The sequence below is a fragment of the Myotis daubentonii genome, chromosome 13 (assembly GCF_963259705.1).
Source record: "Myotis daubentonii chromosome 13, mMyoDau2.1, whole genome shotgun sequence".
In the NCBI taxonomy this organism is placed as follows: Eukaryota; Metazoa; Chordata; class Mammalia; order Chiroptera; family Vespertilionidae; genus Myotis; species Myotis daubentonii.
Window position 1 is genome coordinate 29,986,507 of NC_081852.1, and position 17,148 is coordinate 30,003,654.

The 17,148-nt window shown below is 39.9% G+C and overlaps 1 protein-coding gene across 19 annotated transcripts in view; it reads left to right on the top strand.

Annotated features, from left to right (window-relative positions):
• ANK3 (ankyrin 3) overlaps positions 1-17,148 on the top strand; it is a 462,225-nt gene that overhangs the window by 364,798 nt on the left and 80,279 nt on the right. For 15 of the 19 annotated variants that reach the window (XM_059662651.1, XM_059662646.1, XM_059662640.1 and 12 more), the window contains 2 exons: positions 7,702-7,825; positions 13,206-13,308. In XM_059662651.1, the coding sequence (XP_059518634.1) occupies positions 7,702-7,825; positions 13,206-13,308 (227 nt within the window). Of the gene's footprint in view, positions 1-422; positions 477-5,750; positions 6,441-7,701; positions 7,826-13,205; positions 13,309-17,148 lie in introns of those variants that run through there. The other 4 variants (XM_059662649.1, XM_059662643.1, XM_059662644.1 and 1 more) reach the window with 4 other exon arrangements.

A 17,148-nucleotide genomic window follows, 5' to 3' on the forward strand; every position in this document is an offset into this window, starting at 1 on the left:
TAGAGACTTGCCATTCGTTTGTAAGGATCCTTTAGACAGTGTTTATCAAAGTGTGGTCCCTGGACCAGGAGCATCAGATTCACTTGGGGTCGTGTGATGCTAACACATCCTACAGGTTGAGAACCACTGCTTTAGAACACTGGGAAACTGCCAGAAGTACACGAGTATTGTGTATCTCCTTCTTTCTACCTTAGTTCATTTCTTCTCTTCCATCTCTTAAAGATGTAAATAAGGTCAAATATCGTAAAATACTGAGTTTCCTATCCATGTTTGCCAGATATTTGCCGGTGCACATACACATCTTAGTATCTACCTGGCAGATCTTTATATGTCAAAATACCTTTTCAGGTGAACGAAACACACAGCCTAATGACTTGCCTGCAGTCCCTGTTTTGTTTTAATTTTATTCGTTTTTTGAATAGGTGGTAGATGCACATGGTATAAAATTCCCAAGGTACAAGAGTTGTCGGTGAAAAGTAAGTCTCCCGTCTTCTTGTTGCTTTGGTAATATAGTTGCCATCTCCAGATGCAATCACTGAACTTTCATTGCACACATTTACTGAGCATGTACTATGTGCCAGGCACTCTTCTGGGCATTGGATACAGAAATATATAGAAAAAAAATCCTGTCCTCACGGAGCTTACATTTGGTTACCAATCTCTTACATTATTTATTCAATAGCATAGCATATTGCAGTAGTTAAAAGTAGAGCTCTTTATCAAACCAACTGATTTTGAATTTGATTTTCCCCACATTCTCAGTAATCTTACTCTTAGTGTGGACTGGGTTATACCTTGAAATAGAGATAACTATTCTATTTTATAATATCATTGTGAGAATTATATGAAATAATACTTATAATGCACCAAATAGTGCCTAGAACATAGTAAATGCTCAATAAATAGCAGTGTTGATTTTAATGATGTGATCTCATTCTACTTTTCTATAATGTACTCAAGAAATGGCTAAAGGATTTCTTTTCCCAACAGTTTTCATTTCCTCTCTCTGCTGTGTGGTGATTTAAAAAAAATTATCACTTTTCTTACAACAAGTAAATTTAAATCTTCTAAATTCTGATCATTAACTGCTTATCTGTAAGACTCTGCTGATTTCTAGTAAGAAACCAACTCATAATAAATCACTAGAGTATAAAGGTTGAGTTCCTCTTTATTTTTTTCTAATCTAGCTTGTAAAAGATCTTATGTAATTTGGACGTCTTGTATTAATCATTTAAGGTTTTTATACTCTTAATTTCAACTTTATAATATTACAAAATTTATACCTCGGGGAGATTTCTGCATTTCACAGCAGAGGAACTAAGCAAAGTTTCTGACAATATAATTTGGTTTAGTTACCTTGAGGAACTTTCTTTATGATTCTAGTCCTATCTAGATGGGAAAGCAATTTTCAACTCCTGGAAAAGTAACAAAAGTATTTCTTGGTTATGGGCTTAAGGGGGAAAAGAGTAGAAGAAATAAATAAATGAATGAATGAATGAATGAATGAATGAATGAAAAAAGAACTCCAGGGACATGAAAACACTTCTAAATATTGGGCCAAGAACCGTTTCCTCTGTTCAGCCTAAAAAGGAACGTTAGTGGGCATAATGTAAGAGTGCAAGGAACTTGGCTTAGGTATATGTATTCCACCTTGTACTGACACTGGACCATTGACGTGAAATCTAAAAAGGAATGAGGGCACACCAATCGACCGACCAGTTCTGATAATCCTTTCCTGTATGTATTATCTTTCTTTCTCTCCTCTGTCCTTTATTTTATTTTGTATTCTTTCCTGGTAGACAGAGTGTATGAAGCTTTGAAAGTTTGATTGTGGTACAGGAACCTCTTCTCTTAGCCTGGTCATGATAGAGGAGGAAGAGGAAGAGGAGATAGCCGGGGCATTGAAGTGCCTCTGAACAGCTTTCGTTATTTGGTTAATGGTGAGATCAAAGTAGACTTGAGGTGTTTTGTGTTCTTTTAACATTTTCCAGCCTCTGGTGTTATATTGTCAGAAATGGATTAACAAAAAGAACACCAGTGCTTCTAATTTTGAAAGGCATAAAATCAATACTAAAAAAAATGAGGCCTCTGGTGGCATTTACCAGTGTACTTCCCCTGGACTTGTCAACCCTAATCATACAATGCACTCCGGAGCTAACGCTAACTCTCTAGGGATGTATTAGGCAACCAGTGTGCGACCTCTTGGGCTTACCTTTGGACCTTCTCATTTCTCACTGTGCTCTGTTTCCACTAATTATTACAATGTAACGACCCATCTCTAAACTCAGCTGCATAATTTATTATTATTATCTCCCGCGGTTGTGTGAGTTGACTGGGCTCAGCTGGGTTCTGGAGATCTTTCATGATATTACAGTCAGATAGCAGCCGAGGCAGGAATGACATGGCAGGGTGTTCAATAGGGTGTCTTTATTCAAAGGTCTGTTACCTCAGAAGGCTGGAATGGCTGGGGATTGCCTGGGCATCTCTGTCTTTCTGAGCCACCTCTTTACGGCTACTTTGAGCTTCTTCAGAAGCATGATGGTCTCAAGGCAGTCAAATGCCTTACAATTCGATTGGCTTTCCCCAAATAAGTGTTCCAGTAGACTGAGGCAGAAACTATAAGGTTTCTTTTAACTCATACTCAGAAGTGATGCATAATCATTTCCCCTGCATTCTATTGTTCAAAAGTCAAGCCAGTGTACCAAACACTTGTAGGAAACATAAACCCACTCAAGTACTTCTTAGTAAGTGAAAACTTGTGTTTCTTGGTAATATACAGCAGTGGGCAAAGGTACGTTTGCAGTTGTGAATACACAAAACAGTTTATTCTTATGTTATGAATTATTGTATTATAACTATAAACTACTTTTGGCCACCCCTGTATATATTTTAACTAAATATATCTGATGTTGTGTGAGTGATGTCCATTAATAGAATTACCTTTGTATAAGAAGTATTGGTTAGAACAGTGATGGCAAACCTTTTGAGCTCGGCGTGTCAGCATTTTGAAAAACCCTAACCTAACTCTTGTGCCGTGTCACATATAGGAATTTTTTGATATTTGCAACCATAGTAAAACAAAGATTTATATTTTTGATATTTATTTTATATATTTAAATGCCATTTAACAAAGAAAAATCAACCAAAAAAATGAGTTCACATGTCACCTCTGACACGCGTGTCATAGGTTCGCCATCACTGGGTTAGAAGCTGCCACTAATAAAACATTTTTTGTATTATAGAATGGATTAGAGGCAGTTTATAAATCACTCAACACAACTTATCTCATTCCTTTCTAAACTTGGTACAGTAGTGTGTTGTACCAAGTAATAGTATAATAATTATAGACTATTGTGTTTATTGAAAGGAAGATTAAGTTAGTTTTATTGTTGTTCATTCTTTCATTCAATCAAGAAATATTTGTTGACTATCTATAATGAGCCAGGCCCTGTGTTAGCCAGTAGAGAGCAGGGACAAATTCCTGCTATGGTTGGATTTTTGCCCTTACCAGTATATATAGTAGCAATTTAAAAGCTAACTATATGAGTTCATACATTAAGATGCTTGGGTACTAGAGAAAACTGAGTCACAGAATATTAGTAACAATTAGTGCTCATTAAACCCTTACTTTGCGCATTATTCCATTTAATCCTCCCAAAAGGTTATTGGGATAGAGGCAGAGTTACTATTCCAGTTTTGTAGAGGTTGAAACTGACTCAGAGAAGAGTGTTTCAAAGGTCACCTAATCAGTAGCCGTGGAACTTGGATTTAACCTAGAGCACCTACCATGCCAAACTGCATCAACATAATACCAATGCCTTTATTTCTGAATTCCCTATCTTGTAAAAATTTTTTTCACTTTTCACATATATATATATGTGTATATATATATATATATATATATATATATATATATACACACACACACCATATGTATATATTCATTGATTTTAGAGAGGAACAGAGAGTGAGAGATAGAAACATCAATAATGAGAGAGAGTCATTGGCTGCCTCCTGCACGTCCCCTACTGGGGATTGAGCCCACAACCTGGCCATGTGTCCTTGACCGGTATGGAACCTGGGACCCCTCGATCCACAGGCCGATGCTCTAGCCACTGAGCCAAACCGGCTAGGGCTTCACTTTTCTAAAGTGGCAGGTGCATAATTTTTAATACCATAATGCTATTTTAATTCATCTTTGACCAAATGTATTGGCAGCTCCCACGGCTACTCCAACCCCAGGCTTCTTTTTGTTTGTACAGTGACCACTTCTGAAGTCTAAGAAGGATGGGTAAAGAGGAATGAAAACTTAATTTTATTGACATTTTACTGTATACCAACCAGTTATCAAGCTTGACATGCAAAAAAAAAAAAAGTGCTAAGTGACTGTAGCATGTGGATGGGAAAGAAAACACAACCACCAACCTCATTAATAAAAGTAATCATGAATTCAAATATTTATGGGGCATTTACAATATGCCAGGCCCAGGAAAAATTTGGTTCCTAATTCGGGGGATCTCACCATCCAGTGGGAGACACGAAGCAGATGTTCCTCCTGGCAACACACTCTGATAAGGGAAGCCCGCCGGAGGGCCATCTCACTTAAGATGATGAGTGAGGGTGGGAGGAGTTCTAGAAAGAGTCAAACACTGGAGAAATTACTCAGATGCAGAAGAGGGTAAAGGTTCCATCAGGAGAATGCACCCTGTGCAGTGGTTCAAAGTCTACAACAAGACTTTCAGGAATTCCCTGGGCTGCCATCGTTCTGCATAACAGAGGGCAGGCTGGGTGTGTGTGGTGGAGTGGCCAGAGAGGCTGGCCAACAAGTCCACAGGAAGGAGCCTTTTTTCATTGCAGTCCATTTTGGACATTTTCTCCATTTTAACCATGACTTTCCCCAGGATTGCGCTTGGGAATATGTTTCCATGTGCGACAGGCATTATAAAGGGCTTCCCTTGCGTTTCTGCGTATTTACAATGTTGGTTACAGCCGGGCTGGCCCAATGGAAACACCAGGTGTCCTATCATCTTCATATTCCATGAGTCATTTATTGATGCAGTTACTTATGCGTTTACCCAGGAAAACCAAATCCGTTTCCCACTTCGTCGGTTCTACAGCTTCAAATGTCAGTATGTTTAGGTAACAGTCCAGGAGGTAGAGGCACTGTCGTGAGACAGGGCTGCAGACCACTTACTTCAGCGAGACTGTTTCAAACCCTCTACTTCCTTTCTAGCTTGTCTCCAGTTGTGCTGAAAAAGAGGAAAGAAGTCGCCTCTGTGTGTGCCCAGGTGGAGGGTGCAGAGTGACGCTTGGTGCCGACACAAACAGGGTGGGACAGCTGGAAAGGGGCAGGAGTCCCCGGGAGAGGGAACACCTCCACGCCGCCCCACTGGCCTCTCCAGCCCACTGCGCCCCCTGCCCCTCTCTCTCTCCAGGGACCTCCCAAGAGGGAGAGCCAGTGAGTCCCTTTGAGTGTGTTAAAGAGTTGAAAGAACCTGTGCCCCACATAAAGCAGAACATCCACTCGCTTAGCTGGTCTCACTCCTCCTCTTCCTCCAACTCCTGCTGAAAAGCAGCGCTGATGGGTGAGAAGTGCGTTCTCAAGAGCTTCTTGGAGAGCTCTGGGAATCACTGCTGCTTCCCTCGGCCCCACAGTTTCACAACCTCTTCTCAAGGGCAGGCCCTCCCTCTCGCTCTCTTTTCCCCCCCTCCTTCCACCTGACAGGGACCATAAATAACCCAGGCTCCCGGTGTCCCGGCTGAGAACAAAGTTGAAAGTTTGCCGGGAGCTCCCCGCCACTCCCCGCTGGGCCGCTCCTTTGTTTTCTTCTGTTTTTCCTCTACCTGGGTTGGCCGGCTCCTCGTCCACGTGGGAGAAGAGTCACCTCCTAATTAAATGCAGCACCTCGCTCCTGGCTCTCCCTCGGTTTAAGGCTGTCTCGGTTACCCGGTTAGGCACGGAGCACTGGTATCAAATTACCGAAAGTCTACACTGGAGCTGCCCTCATATTTACATACAAATAACTCAGGGCTTGCATTTATGTCACCATTCGGTCCTGCTAGAGGCTTGCCAGAGGAGTTTTTAATCCAATCAGAAGGCGCTTTAAAAGGATGTCTGCGGAGTAATCAAAAGGATCTTAATCTCAATTAAGAGTAGCCAGGTTTTGTTCTTCCTTTTTTTTTTTTTTTTGGTCTGAAATATTGAAAAATCTTTGAGCTCTGATGAATAGGAGAAGATGTGTAATTCCTCCATTGCCTACGAGGAGACGGAGATGCTGAGAGGACCTCAGCGGCGGTGGTGAAGACGGTGGCTACACCCCAGGGACTGGTTTGTTTGGGCCGGTTTGGAGGTAGATTCTAAATCACTGGTTAAGGAATTCCTGGAAACCTCAGGAAACATCTGATCCGCCCCATCCTGGTGAACATGGCTTGGCGACAGAGTAAGATCTTTAAGTTGTACTTGGTGTGCACTGTTTTTCTGTCTCATTTGTGGTGATTGTGAAAATTAGCCCAGCTGTAAATAGTTACTTAAAATAATCTCTTGGTCCTGGGTCGCAGAAGAAAGTTGATCTGTTTAGTTTTTACATTTGGGGAAAGAAAAAAACACACAACAGTAGTCGACAGTGTATTTTTAGACTTGATTGGTAGTTTAAAAAGATGAGCTCTTGTGGTTTCCTGAGTTTAAATGAATGGAAAGTATAAATGGTACTGAGAAAGGAATTGGAAAATATCGCTGGAGCGGATGAATCACTTTACCTTTGAGAAAACATAACACACGCTTTTGAAATCTCACGGGGCCAGCCAAGTTTGTGTCCAGAAAGAGAATGAGAGTCGTAAAAAGGAGACAGAGTTTGCCGGTTTGCGGAAGGAACTCTGCCACGGCCTGTGCTACATTTTGCGAGGATGGGAAACGTCCCAGGGGGCAAAAGCCTCTGGAAAACCTGCCCTGTCACTCTTGGAATGTGGTTTTTCCGCGTGAGGTCATGTTATGCATATGTAGCTGGGCCAAGTATTTTATGCGATTAACTCTTTGTATTGATGACTAAAGAACAGTTTCTATGGTCCCTTTCCAAACCGCTGGAACTCCCATTGGATCTCTGCTTTCCAAGGAGGGTTCAGGCCTGGGGGCCGCTGGGCCGGGTTGTTCATTTGATCCGTTTAGAAACAGTTGCAAATCGGTGGGATTCAAAGTTCCCCAATGGAGCAGTTATCCTTCAGATTAAGTAACTTGCTGGTTTTTTGCATAAACCCCAAACCAAAATCCTGGGTGTGAGAAGACTATTTAACAAAACTCCCTTCCCATGTATAATTTCCAGAGCAGTAAGGAAGAGGTGGATTTTATTTTGCAACAACGTCCATTCAAACAAGTTGCCCTCATCACAGTGCGTTGAGGAAAACTAATTGACATAAAAAAAAAATCCTTCTTTCTACTTAGGCGTGGGGGCAGGGGGAGATTTTTTTAAAAATTGGTGCTTAACACCAGGTGCTTTTTCTGCTACTTAAATTCACTCTTGAAATCATGAACTAACCTCTGCCCATACTTTTTCCTGCTAAACGGCAGCTACAAATACTACCCAGGGGACAGGAGAAGAGGACAGAGAGAATGGGTGACTTGCTGATGACCAAAGGAACAGGTTTCGCCACAGAAGGCACGCTTTCAAAGGGAAGCTTCTGATTGTGGCTTGCTTTGTCCATCCGCAGGCGAAGATGCGCTGACGGGGGACACTGACAAGTACCTGGGGCCACAGGACCTCAAGGAGCTGGGCGATGATTCTCTGCCTGCCGAGGGCTACATGGGCTTTAGTCTTGGGGCCCGTTCTGCCAGGTATTTTGTTGTTGCTGTTGTTGTTTTTCAGAGGTAATTTGAAACAGCCATGATTTGTCATAAACCAAAATCATTTTCCATTTTCACCATTATCCCCAAGTACGCTCTTTGGATGAGGATGCGAATTTGGTGAAATGTTCGCTACTCCATTGTATGTGCTCCGCTATTTTCTTTCATGGTTTTCAGTCCTTAATTGTCTGTGATTGAACGTGTTAATTGTTCTTTTTCTCCCCCCACCTTGCAGTCATGCTTCAAGCATACTAGCAAAAGGGCTCACAGACAAAACTGGGAGAACCGATCTGGGTTATATGTTTCAAAATTAAATTTTATTCTAATTGAAAGAAAAATCTTATTTCCCAATAAGTAAGAAATGTTTGTGTTGGTTGTTCACTATTCTCTATTTATTATTGAAAGAAAAATTCATGTTTGAGACTATATATATAGATATATGTATATATCTATATATAGATATATGTATATATCTATATATATAATTATTTATTAGACTTGCCTACCAAGTGTTTGGAGTATCTCTTCTAAAGCTTTCCCATTAGTTTGTTTACAAGGGACATGTCAGTAGTGAAACAGTGACTTAGCAAGCCAGGAATAGTGGCAACTTCAATCCTTACAACCAAAGGGTAAAACTTTGGTATGTGGAAAACCTTGGCTCAAACTTATCTGACAATGGTTGAAAGAAATAGGACCTTGTCCAGAATTTGGGGACTTCTTTCCCGTGGTTGGATTAACAGCTTGTTTGCTGACAGTCAAGTTATGTGAAAGCTAATAATTAAACCATCTGAGCCAGAGCCCTGGGGACATTTTCCTATAGTTTAAGTATCTGTTGTAAAAAGTTTCATTGTCTAATAGTAAATGGCACTTCCCACTAAGTAAACCTAAGAGTTAATTCTCAGTGTCCTGGATGTGGCCAGTTTAGATACTGAATTGATGTTTTTTTTGAGTTAATCTTTTTGTTTTTTAACAGAATTTGGAATCTCATGTAACTTAGATTTTTTTTGCCTTAGAAAAATATATATCTATAGCTCTATATCTAAAGGCCTTAAAGTCTTCTTGTAGCAGCTGTCATTAACAAGAAGGGGAAATAACCTTTAATATTTCATGTAACCACAGATAATAACAAATTATAACTAAAATGTGTAGCATCTTAAAGGATCTCAAGGGAAAATTCTATTTAGAGATTTAATAGGCTTTGTAATCCAACAACCCGCTGATTCTCTTCCTGAGATAGTATATTAAAGGTAACATTTTATTAATCACTCATTTGCATATAGAAAATTGTAGCAGCTGACATCCAATGAGTGATGAAACCAGAATATTGTCTCATAATTTTTCCCCCCCAAGTTGTGAGGCTTCCACACTTCTGGTTTTTATTGTACCATTATTATTATTTGTTGCTGTTATATGTAACTCATTTTTTTTTACATTGGCAACTCATGTTATGCTCAGAGGCAAATATAAAAATAAATGATAAAGCCAATATGTTTTAAGGTATTCTTAGAGTATTGCCAAGTATAATATTCTGAGTGTAACATTTAAAAAGAAATACATTAAATGTGTACCTCATTCAACCATAACATTTTTTTCTTTTTTTCCCCTGTCTGATTTTTTTTTTTTTGCTTCCTTCTTCTCTGTGTTTTTGTAAAAATACTTTAAAATAGTCCCAAGATCAGGTAAGAAATGGCACTTTCCAGTGTCCCCTGCCCTTCCCTGGCTCATTTTCTCATTTTTGTTTTCCTCAGCATTGTGCCGTGCTGTGCTGTGCTGTGTTGTTCTGCCATGCGCTTTTCTGTTCTGCTCAGCTTTAGCAAATCAGTTTTGTGATTCTGAGGAAATGAGCAAATAGCTAAATGTATGATCAGAAATGTTACTCATGCAACATTGAATATTTAAGGAATTTCTTTCGCTTAACAAGGTTTGTATAGTGCATGAAGTAACCTGAGAAATTTCCCTAGACTTAAAGAAACCATCTTGAAGAGCTGTTTGCCTGTTGGTTGCATTTTATTTGAATTAAGCACATTGGTATAATTTTAAGAATCCTCAGGCATGTGGTTTCCTAACACTTCCTGTATTTAACACGTAGGGTATACTGATGGCTACAAATAATATAGTTGACCTTAGTTAAAAAACAATTTAATGCTTTCCAGATCCCCATGCAAATAATGTCTAATTTTAGTAGCTGAAATTATTTCGATGTATTAAGGCTTCTTAGTGAAGTTTGATGGATTTAATTGGCTCCATCTGCCTAATGTAAGTTGGTCTGGAACAGTTCAGAGTAAGAACTTCAGACAATAAAACGGAGACACCATTAGGCCTTTCTGTTGCTAGCTCCCAGTTCGGGGCTCTGTCCTGTAGTTGGCATGCCTATGTAAGTTAAAAGAAAGAGAATGCTTAAAATGTATCAACCCATCTTAGATGTAATTAAAAGCTGAAATTAAAATAAATATGTAATTATTTCTTTAAAATGCTAAGTCTTTGTCCACATCTACAGCAAAACTGTTCTCAGGAATCACTAATATTAACATACACCGGAGAGACCATAACTTAAAGAAATGAATGGCTGAAAAAAAAAGAAAGGAAGAAAAAAATGAGTGTCTAAGCCGCAAGGGTCCTCAAACTACGGCCCGCGGTCCACATGCAAATACAAATGTTGTTCCCGTTTTGTTTTTTTACTTCAAAATAAGATATGTGCAGTGTGCATAGGAATTTGTTCATAGTTTTTTTTTTAAACTATAGTCCGGCCCTCCAACGGTCTGAGGGACAGTGAACTGGCCCCCTGTTTAAAAAGTTTGAGGACCCCTGGTCTAAGGAGGCAAGTGAGTTTCTCAAATCACATCCCTGCGGCAAAATAGAGCCTTGCTGTGAGTACTTAGAAGTTGCACTGTCTGATAGTGTGGCCCCTAGTGGCGCGGCTCTTTAGATGACAACTAGTTAAAATGCAATAAGACCTAAAATGCAGTTCTTCAGTCACCAGCCGCACTCCAGGTGCTCTGCGGCCACGCATGGCCAGTGGACACGGTGTTGGACAGTGTGGGTTGAGAACACATCCTTCATCGGGAGAAGTTCTGTTGGACAGTTGAGTTAGAGAGTAGAAAGAGAGTTCCTGCTTTTAGGAAGTTTATATAATGTACTTGAGAGAATGGAAGGGCACTAAAAACAGGAATCGCAGAAGGAAATGTTTGCAACTGAAATGGGGGGTGGGAGAAAGAGTTATGAATTGTGGGGGTACAGAAGGCCCAAGTGTTCGAGGTCACATGGTTTACTAGGTAAGCTCCTCTGTGCAGGGATAATGCTTACTTTTTTTCTCCATCTATATCCTGTTATTAATATTTTGGCTAACTGATAATAGCCACTTAGCAAATATTTGCTGAACACACTAAGTAATGACTGTACAGTAATAGTCATTCTGGAGTTCTAGATCCCTCTAAGATTCTGGTGACAGCGAAGGCTCTGATCCTAGAAGAATGTACCTCCTCATTTCCGTAGACACTTCGAATAATTCAGGGGCCTCTGTGTATTAATATAAAAATACTCACTTCGGGGTAATCTTTAGTATAGTAAGTGCAGAGGGGGAAAGAAGTCGTTTTGTGCAAAGCCAGGGCTCCTTCCTTATTCACCTCTCCTTTGTTCTTTTCCCTGCCTAGTACACACAAGGCCAAGGCCAGAGTCTGACTGAATCTACTGGTAAAGATTCAAGCAGCCACATTTACATTCAGACAGTTTATTAGTTACATAGGCGGCACACAGGTGCCAACGGCCATGGTCCTTGTCTGCCACACTAGCTGAGGAGCCAGTCCTAGACTGCAGCTAAATGGTTTCGTGTTCTGCCACTCTCTTCCAAGGAGGGTGGGCAGGAAGCCTCAGGAGGCAATGAAGAGCTGCCTGGTCACGGCCCACCGTGGCAGGTGAGAGGGAGGCCTGTGGGAGATGCCTGACGCAGCTCCCCACCTCCATCCTCTGTGTTCCTGTAGCATCAAAGGTGTCCTGCCAAGGCTCAGACCACCGGCCTGTCCTATGTGGATACATGCAGGGTTACCAGGGTCCCTTCTCTATTGCTTTTTTAAAGATTGAGATATAATTGACAAATAACATTATATTAGCTTCAGATGTACAATATGTGTATATATTGCAAAATGATTATCACAGCCCTAGCCGGTTTGGCTCAGTGGATAAAGCGTCAGCCTGCGGACTGAAGGGTCCCAGGTTTGATTCCGGTTAAGGGCACATGCCTGGGTTGCGGGCTCGATCCCCAGTGGAGGGTGTGCAGGAGGCAGTCGATCAATGATTCCCTCTTGTCATTGATGTTTCTATCTCTCTCTCCTTCTCCCTTCCTCTCTGAAATCAATAAAGAAATATATATGTTTTTAAAAAATGATATCACAATAATTCTAGTTAACATCCGTCACCACACATAGTTACAATTTTTCTTTCTTGTGCTGAGAACTTTTAAGATCTGCTCTCTTGGCGACTTTCAAATATATAAGACAGCATTATTAACTATGATCGCCAGGCTGCACATTACACCCCCAGGACTTATTTATTTTATAACTGGAATTTTGTACCTTCTGACCACCTTCAACCGTTTCGCCCATTCCCGAACCCCTTTGTCAGTTTTTAGTTTAGAGGTCAATGTGGAGAGTGGCATTTGAGGACATAAGAAAGCTTGCACTCTGGGAAGTTCAGGGGCTGTGTAGAAGATTTGAAAGCGGGTGGAAAGGAGAAGGTAGAAGAAGCAAGTAAGAAAAGGAAATAAAAAAGTGAGCTCACCTGGAATTGAAATTTTCAAGGCCAGAAAGATGGAGAAGAAAATCATGTAAGATGGATTCATAACACTGCTTACTTCCTTCTTAATGCTTTCCCTGAGTAGCAACCATAAACCTTTCGATAATTTAACCCTATATCTAGCTCCCAATACACATAACTGAACTATTTACAGCAGACACAATTTCATTGAATAATGCAAGCTAAACAGATAGGGACCAGAAGGACAGGAGCCTAACATAAGGTCTTACCATAGAAAAATCTCTCAGGTTATTAAATTATCTGGAATGATCTGGTTCTTCTCAATTGTCATGTTGGTTTGATTGTCACAGTGCAACATCCAAAGCTTTCATGCATTTCATCTTCTCACAGATTTAACACCAGTTGGCCAAATTTTAAACAAAACCTGATCATGAGATTGTCCAAGCTTAAGAGATTTCCTCAAATATAAGGGATTTTATTTTTGACCATGTGTTTTCAAGAACAACTTTGGTTGATATTTTGAGCCATCTTGCCTGTTTTTAAAGTTGCATGCATTAATTTTTTTTTTTATTCATCTCATCATCATCTACCACTCTTGAATGGTTAACTGTAAATACAACAGCCTCCGCTCCTTCAGTTCGGATAGGTCTTACACCTTGAACAGAAGCTCCTATGCCCGGGACAGCATGATGATCGAAGAACTCCTGGTGCCATCCAAAGAGCAGGTAGGCATTCTTTTTTTAAAAAGTACTCTTCGATTTGTTAAACTTCCATTTGTATGTTTGAATCAAACTCTTTGTCCCGTAACAAGAACTATATTTATGCATGTTTGACTTTGCATTTGTAAATCTCTCTGTGTTGCCACTGAAAGAAAAAAAATGATCAGCCCAGCTGGCGTTGCTCTGTGGTTGAGCGTCAATCTGGGTTGCAGGCTCAATCCTCAGTGTGGGGTGTGCAGGAGGCAGCTGATCAAGGATTCTCTCTCTCATCATTGATGTTTCTATCTCTCTCTCCCTCTTCCTTCCTCTTTGAAATCAATAAAAATATATTTTAAAAAAATCAATTGTGCCGTAAATGGAAATAACCCTCTCTTCCTCAGAGAGTCTCTAAAAATCTCACAGAGAAAAACTCAAAGTCCTAGGCTCTTTTTTCATTTCTTGGTCTAATCTAGTTTAATTTTTAAAAAGAGTTAATAATAATAATTGGTAGCTAAAGTTATGTACATTATCCACATGAATGTTTGATTTTCCTAAACAAACTCTTTGTTAATCTTCACCTGAGGAGATTTTTTCCATTGATGTTTTTGTTTTGTTTTGTTTTGTTTTGTTGTTTTTTTAGTTGAAGTGGGGATAAAGGGAGAGAAAGAGAGAGAAATATCGATGTGAGAGACACATTGATTGGTTACCTTCCGCACGCACCTTGACCAGGGCTGGGGATCAAACCTGCAACCCAGATATGTGCCCTTGACCAGAAATCCAACCAGAGACTCTCGGGCACATTGGCCGATGCTCTAATCACTGAGCAATGCTGGCCAGGGCTTCCTAAACAAAATTTGTATCATGTTGGAATTCGCTACAACTGTTCTCAGCAAGTAAAGATTAGATTGGTCCATGTTTTTGATTCCTTAGTTTCAAAGGTGTGTAATGGGCCTTCTCAAGATGTGATAGTATTTTGCTTTCTACCAGAATCTCCACTAGGTTCACTTGGTGTTTGGGTGTTTCAATAATTGTGGTTGAATAGATAATTGGTTTAATACAAGAAGTCCCAGCAATGTAGTTCTGCTGCATATGGGCTCAGGATGGCTCATTATTCTAGTAACACACAATACTTGATTGTAAATTTGCATTCCTGAGTTGATGGTGGATGAAACTATTTGAAACCTAAAGTTAATTTTGCAGGTGTCTTATAATATTGGACAATGTAGATGACTGGTGAAATGATGCTGGACTTACTGCACAGTGAAGGTGAATTTGAGCAGATGAATTAGATGATAAGCAGAGAGTCAGAACTTCAGGACTCCTACTTGTCTGGAGATGCTGATTTCCAGACACACAGATGTACATTGTGCTTCACAAGGATCTACAATGAACATTTTATTATTCTACACTCTCTAGAACATTCTTAGCTTCCAGGCCTTACAAGGTGAATACAGTGGCTATTCAGTTTTGTTTAGGCAAAAACACCCTTTGTGGAATGATTACAGGTACCACAGTTTGTCATGGTTTACGTGGGTGTTAACACTAAAAAAATCACTTGTCTCAACTAATGAAGCTAAGGTCTGTGGTGTAAGGTGTTGTCCTGTTGTTGGTTGAGAAATTCTGAGGATCTCTTTGCTTGGTTGGCTGTGGTCATTATTCTAGTCAGATCATCCTGATCTCTTGATGTTCCCAATTGAAATGAGATGTTCATGGGTACATTGATAATAATTACAAGTGTAAAAATGCCTGTTATTCTCCATATCCTAAAGAAACCACACAAAGCTTATAAAATTGCAGGTGAAAATATATTCGTTGTGTATCAGTGACATTTTTCTCTTTTATCAAATGTGTCTAGTTCTATACTGGAATAGCAAAATCCATGATTAAACTAATTATGGTTTATATTTCTGAATGTGTATTGGCTTTCGCAAGGACCTGAAATTGGGATCACAATCACCATGACCTCACCATATTGCCACTACCACCACCATCCATTACTGCCACCATCACTTCCACCACCACCTCTGCCACCACCACCACCATCACCTCCACCACTATTACCACCATAGTTACATTACCTCCCATGTTCAACACAGCAACCGTAAAGTAAAATACTATAAATATTTGCAGTGTTGCCAGGTTGCAGACTGACGTCTGAGGGTCCTCACACCATTCCCTGTTAGTTTTTACCTAGACCTACTTACTCAAGTGGAATGAAAGGGCAGCCTTTTCTCAGAATGAAGGATTTGTGAAAAATAAAGGGTAAAGAGAAGTTTTGAGATAAAACTGATGTCCTTTTGCTCATTTTGTTGCTGTTTCAGTTTCTGTGCATGTCACGACACTTCTGTAGAACAGTCAGGGGAATGGAAGGTTTAGGACATCTTGAAACCTTTACAAAGAAGTCTGAAGCTGATAACTGCAGAAGCAGGAAGTTGCTTTCTTTAATGACCACAGAAAATCCCATGGTCTGGCAAGCATGCCTTGTGGAAAGAGCATGTTTAATGAACATATAACCTTACTCCTGGCCACACTTTCATGATAAATTCCCCAGAGATTTGAAAAAAAAAAGTGTGGAAGGCATAAAAACATTGTAGTGACAGTTGGGGGCATTTGAAAATTTACTGGTTATACTGTTAAATAGTTAATTTTTTAGCAGCTATAACAGTATTGCAGCTCCACAGGGGACTATCTCTATTCCATGCAGGGGTATGCATTGCTGAAGTTTTCAGGAATGAAGTAATTATTAAGTCAGCTATTTATTTTCAAGTAGTTCAGCAGAAAAAAAAAGTGTATGTGTGTGAAGAGAGAGAGAGAGAGAGAGAAAAGCAAGTGCAGCAAAAATGTAATTGTTTAACCTAGGTGGAGTGTATATGGGTATTTCTTATACTGTTTTTTTCAACTTTCTTATTGATATGAACACCTTCAAAATAAAAAACTTGGAAGAAAGGGGAAAACAAATTCTGAAAGAGGTGTATTAACCGATTTAGTCCCAAGTGTCTCATTCATTATAGAAGAGAGAGAAAAGGCTAATTCTTCAAAAGAGAAGTTTCCAGAGGGAGGAGTCCAGTTACACTGTGCACGACTAGTGAGAAGCATTTACCTGAGCAGCTCATTTACACGCCTTCTATTAAAATTTAAGTACAAGAAGTATTAGTTTATGTCTATCATGCCTCTCAATCTAGATTTATAAACTTCAAAGCGGAGTTTCTCCACAGTATTGATTTTGTCTGAAAGCATGCAAGAGGTCTTCAATCCTTAGAATTCCTAAAGCCATGTTACTTGACTTGCTGTCAGATTTAAAACTGCCCTGTCATTGCCCAAAGTTGCTTTGACAAGGTAAGGCGGAAAATGAATAAAAATGAACCCTCCGCACACTTTTTTCAGCATGAGTAGACCTCACCCCCACAACGCCTAGTTTATTTTCCTGCTGCTGCAGATTAAGCAGTTTGCACATTAACCACAGTTACAGGACAGTTGAGACCCAGGGTAATTCCCACAGGCCCGCCACCTGTGTGGCTGGAGGCAGGTGTGGAGGCCAGCACTGGGGAGGAGAGTTGGGAGAAGAAAGTTGTCCTCCCTCCTTGCTGGGCCTTCATCGGGATTAGTCTGTAAACCACTCGGTCCTCCCTCCGCCCCCGTCAAGAATGGACTCTTTTTTTTTTTTCTTTCACCTTTTAATCAAGAACCACCTTTTGATATGTTTCTGAAAATTATATGCAAATAAACCACATCTTTCATTTGTCAGAAGATGGTATTTAAAACAGTGACTCTCAGCCCTGACCACTGGTGAGAATCACCCAATAAACTTTTATTTATTTATTTATTTATTTATTTATTTATTTATTTATTTATTTATTTTAAATATAT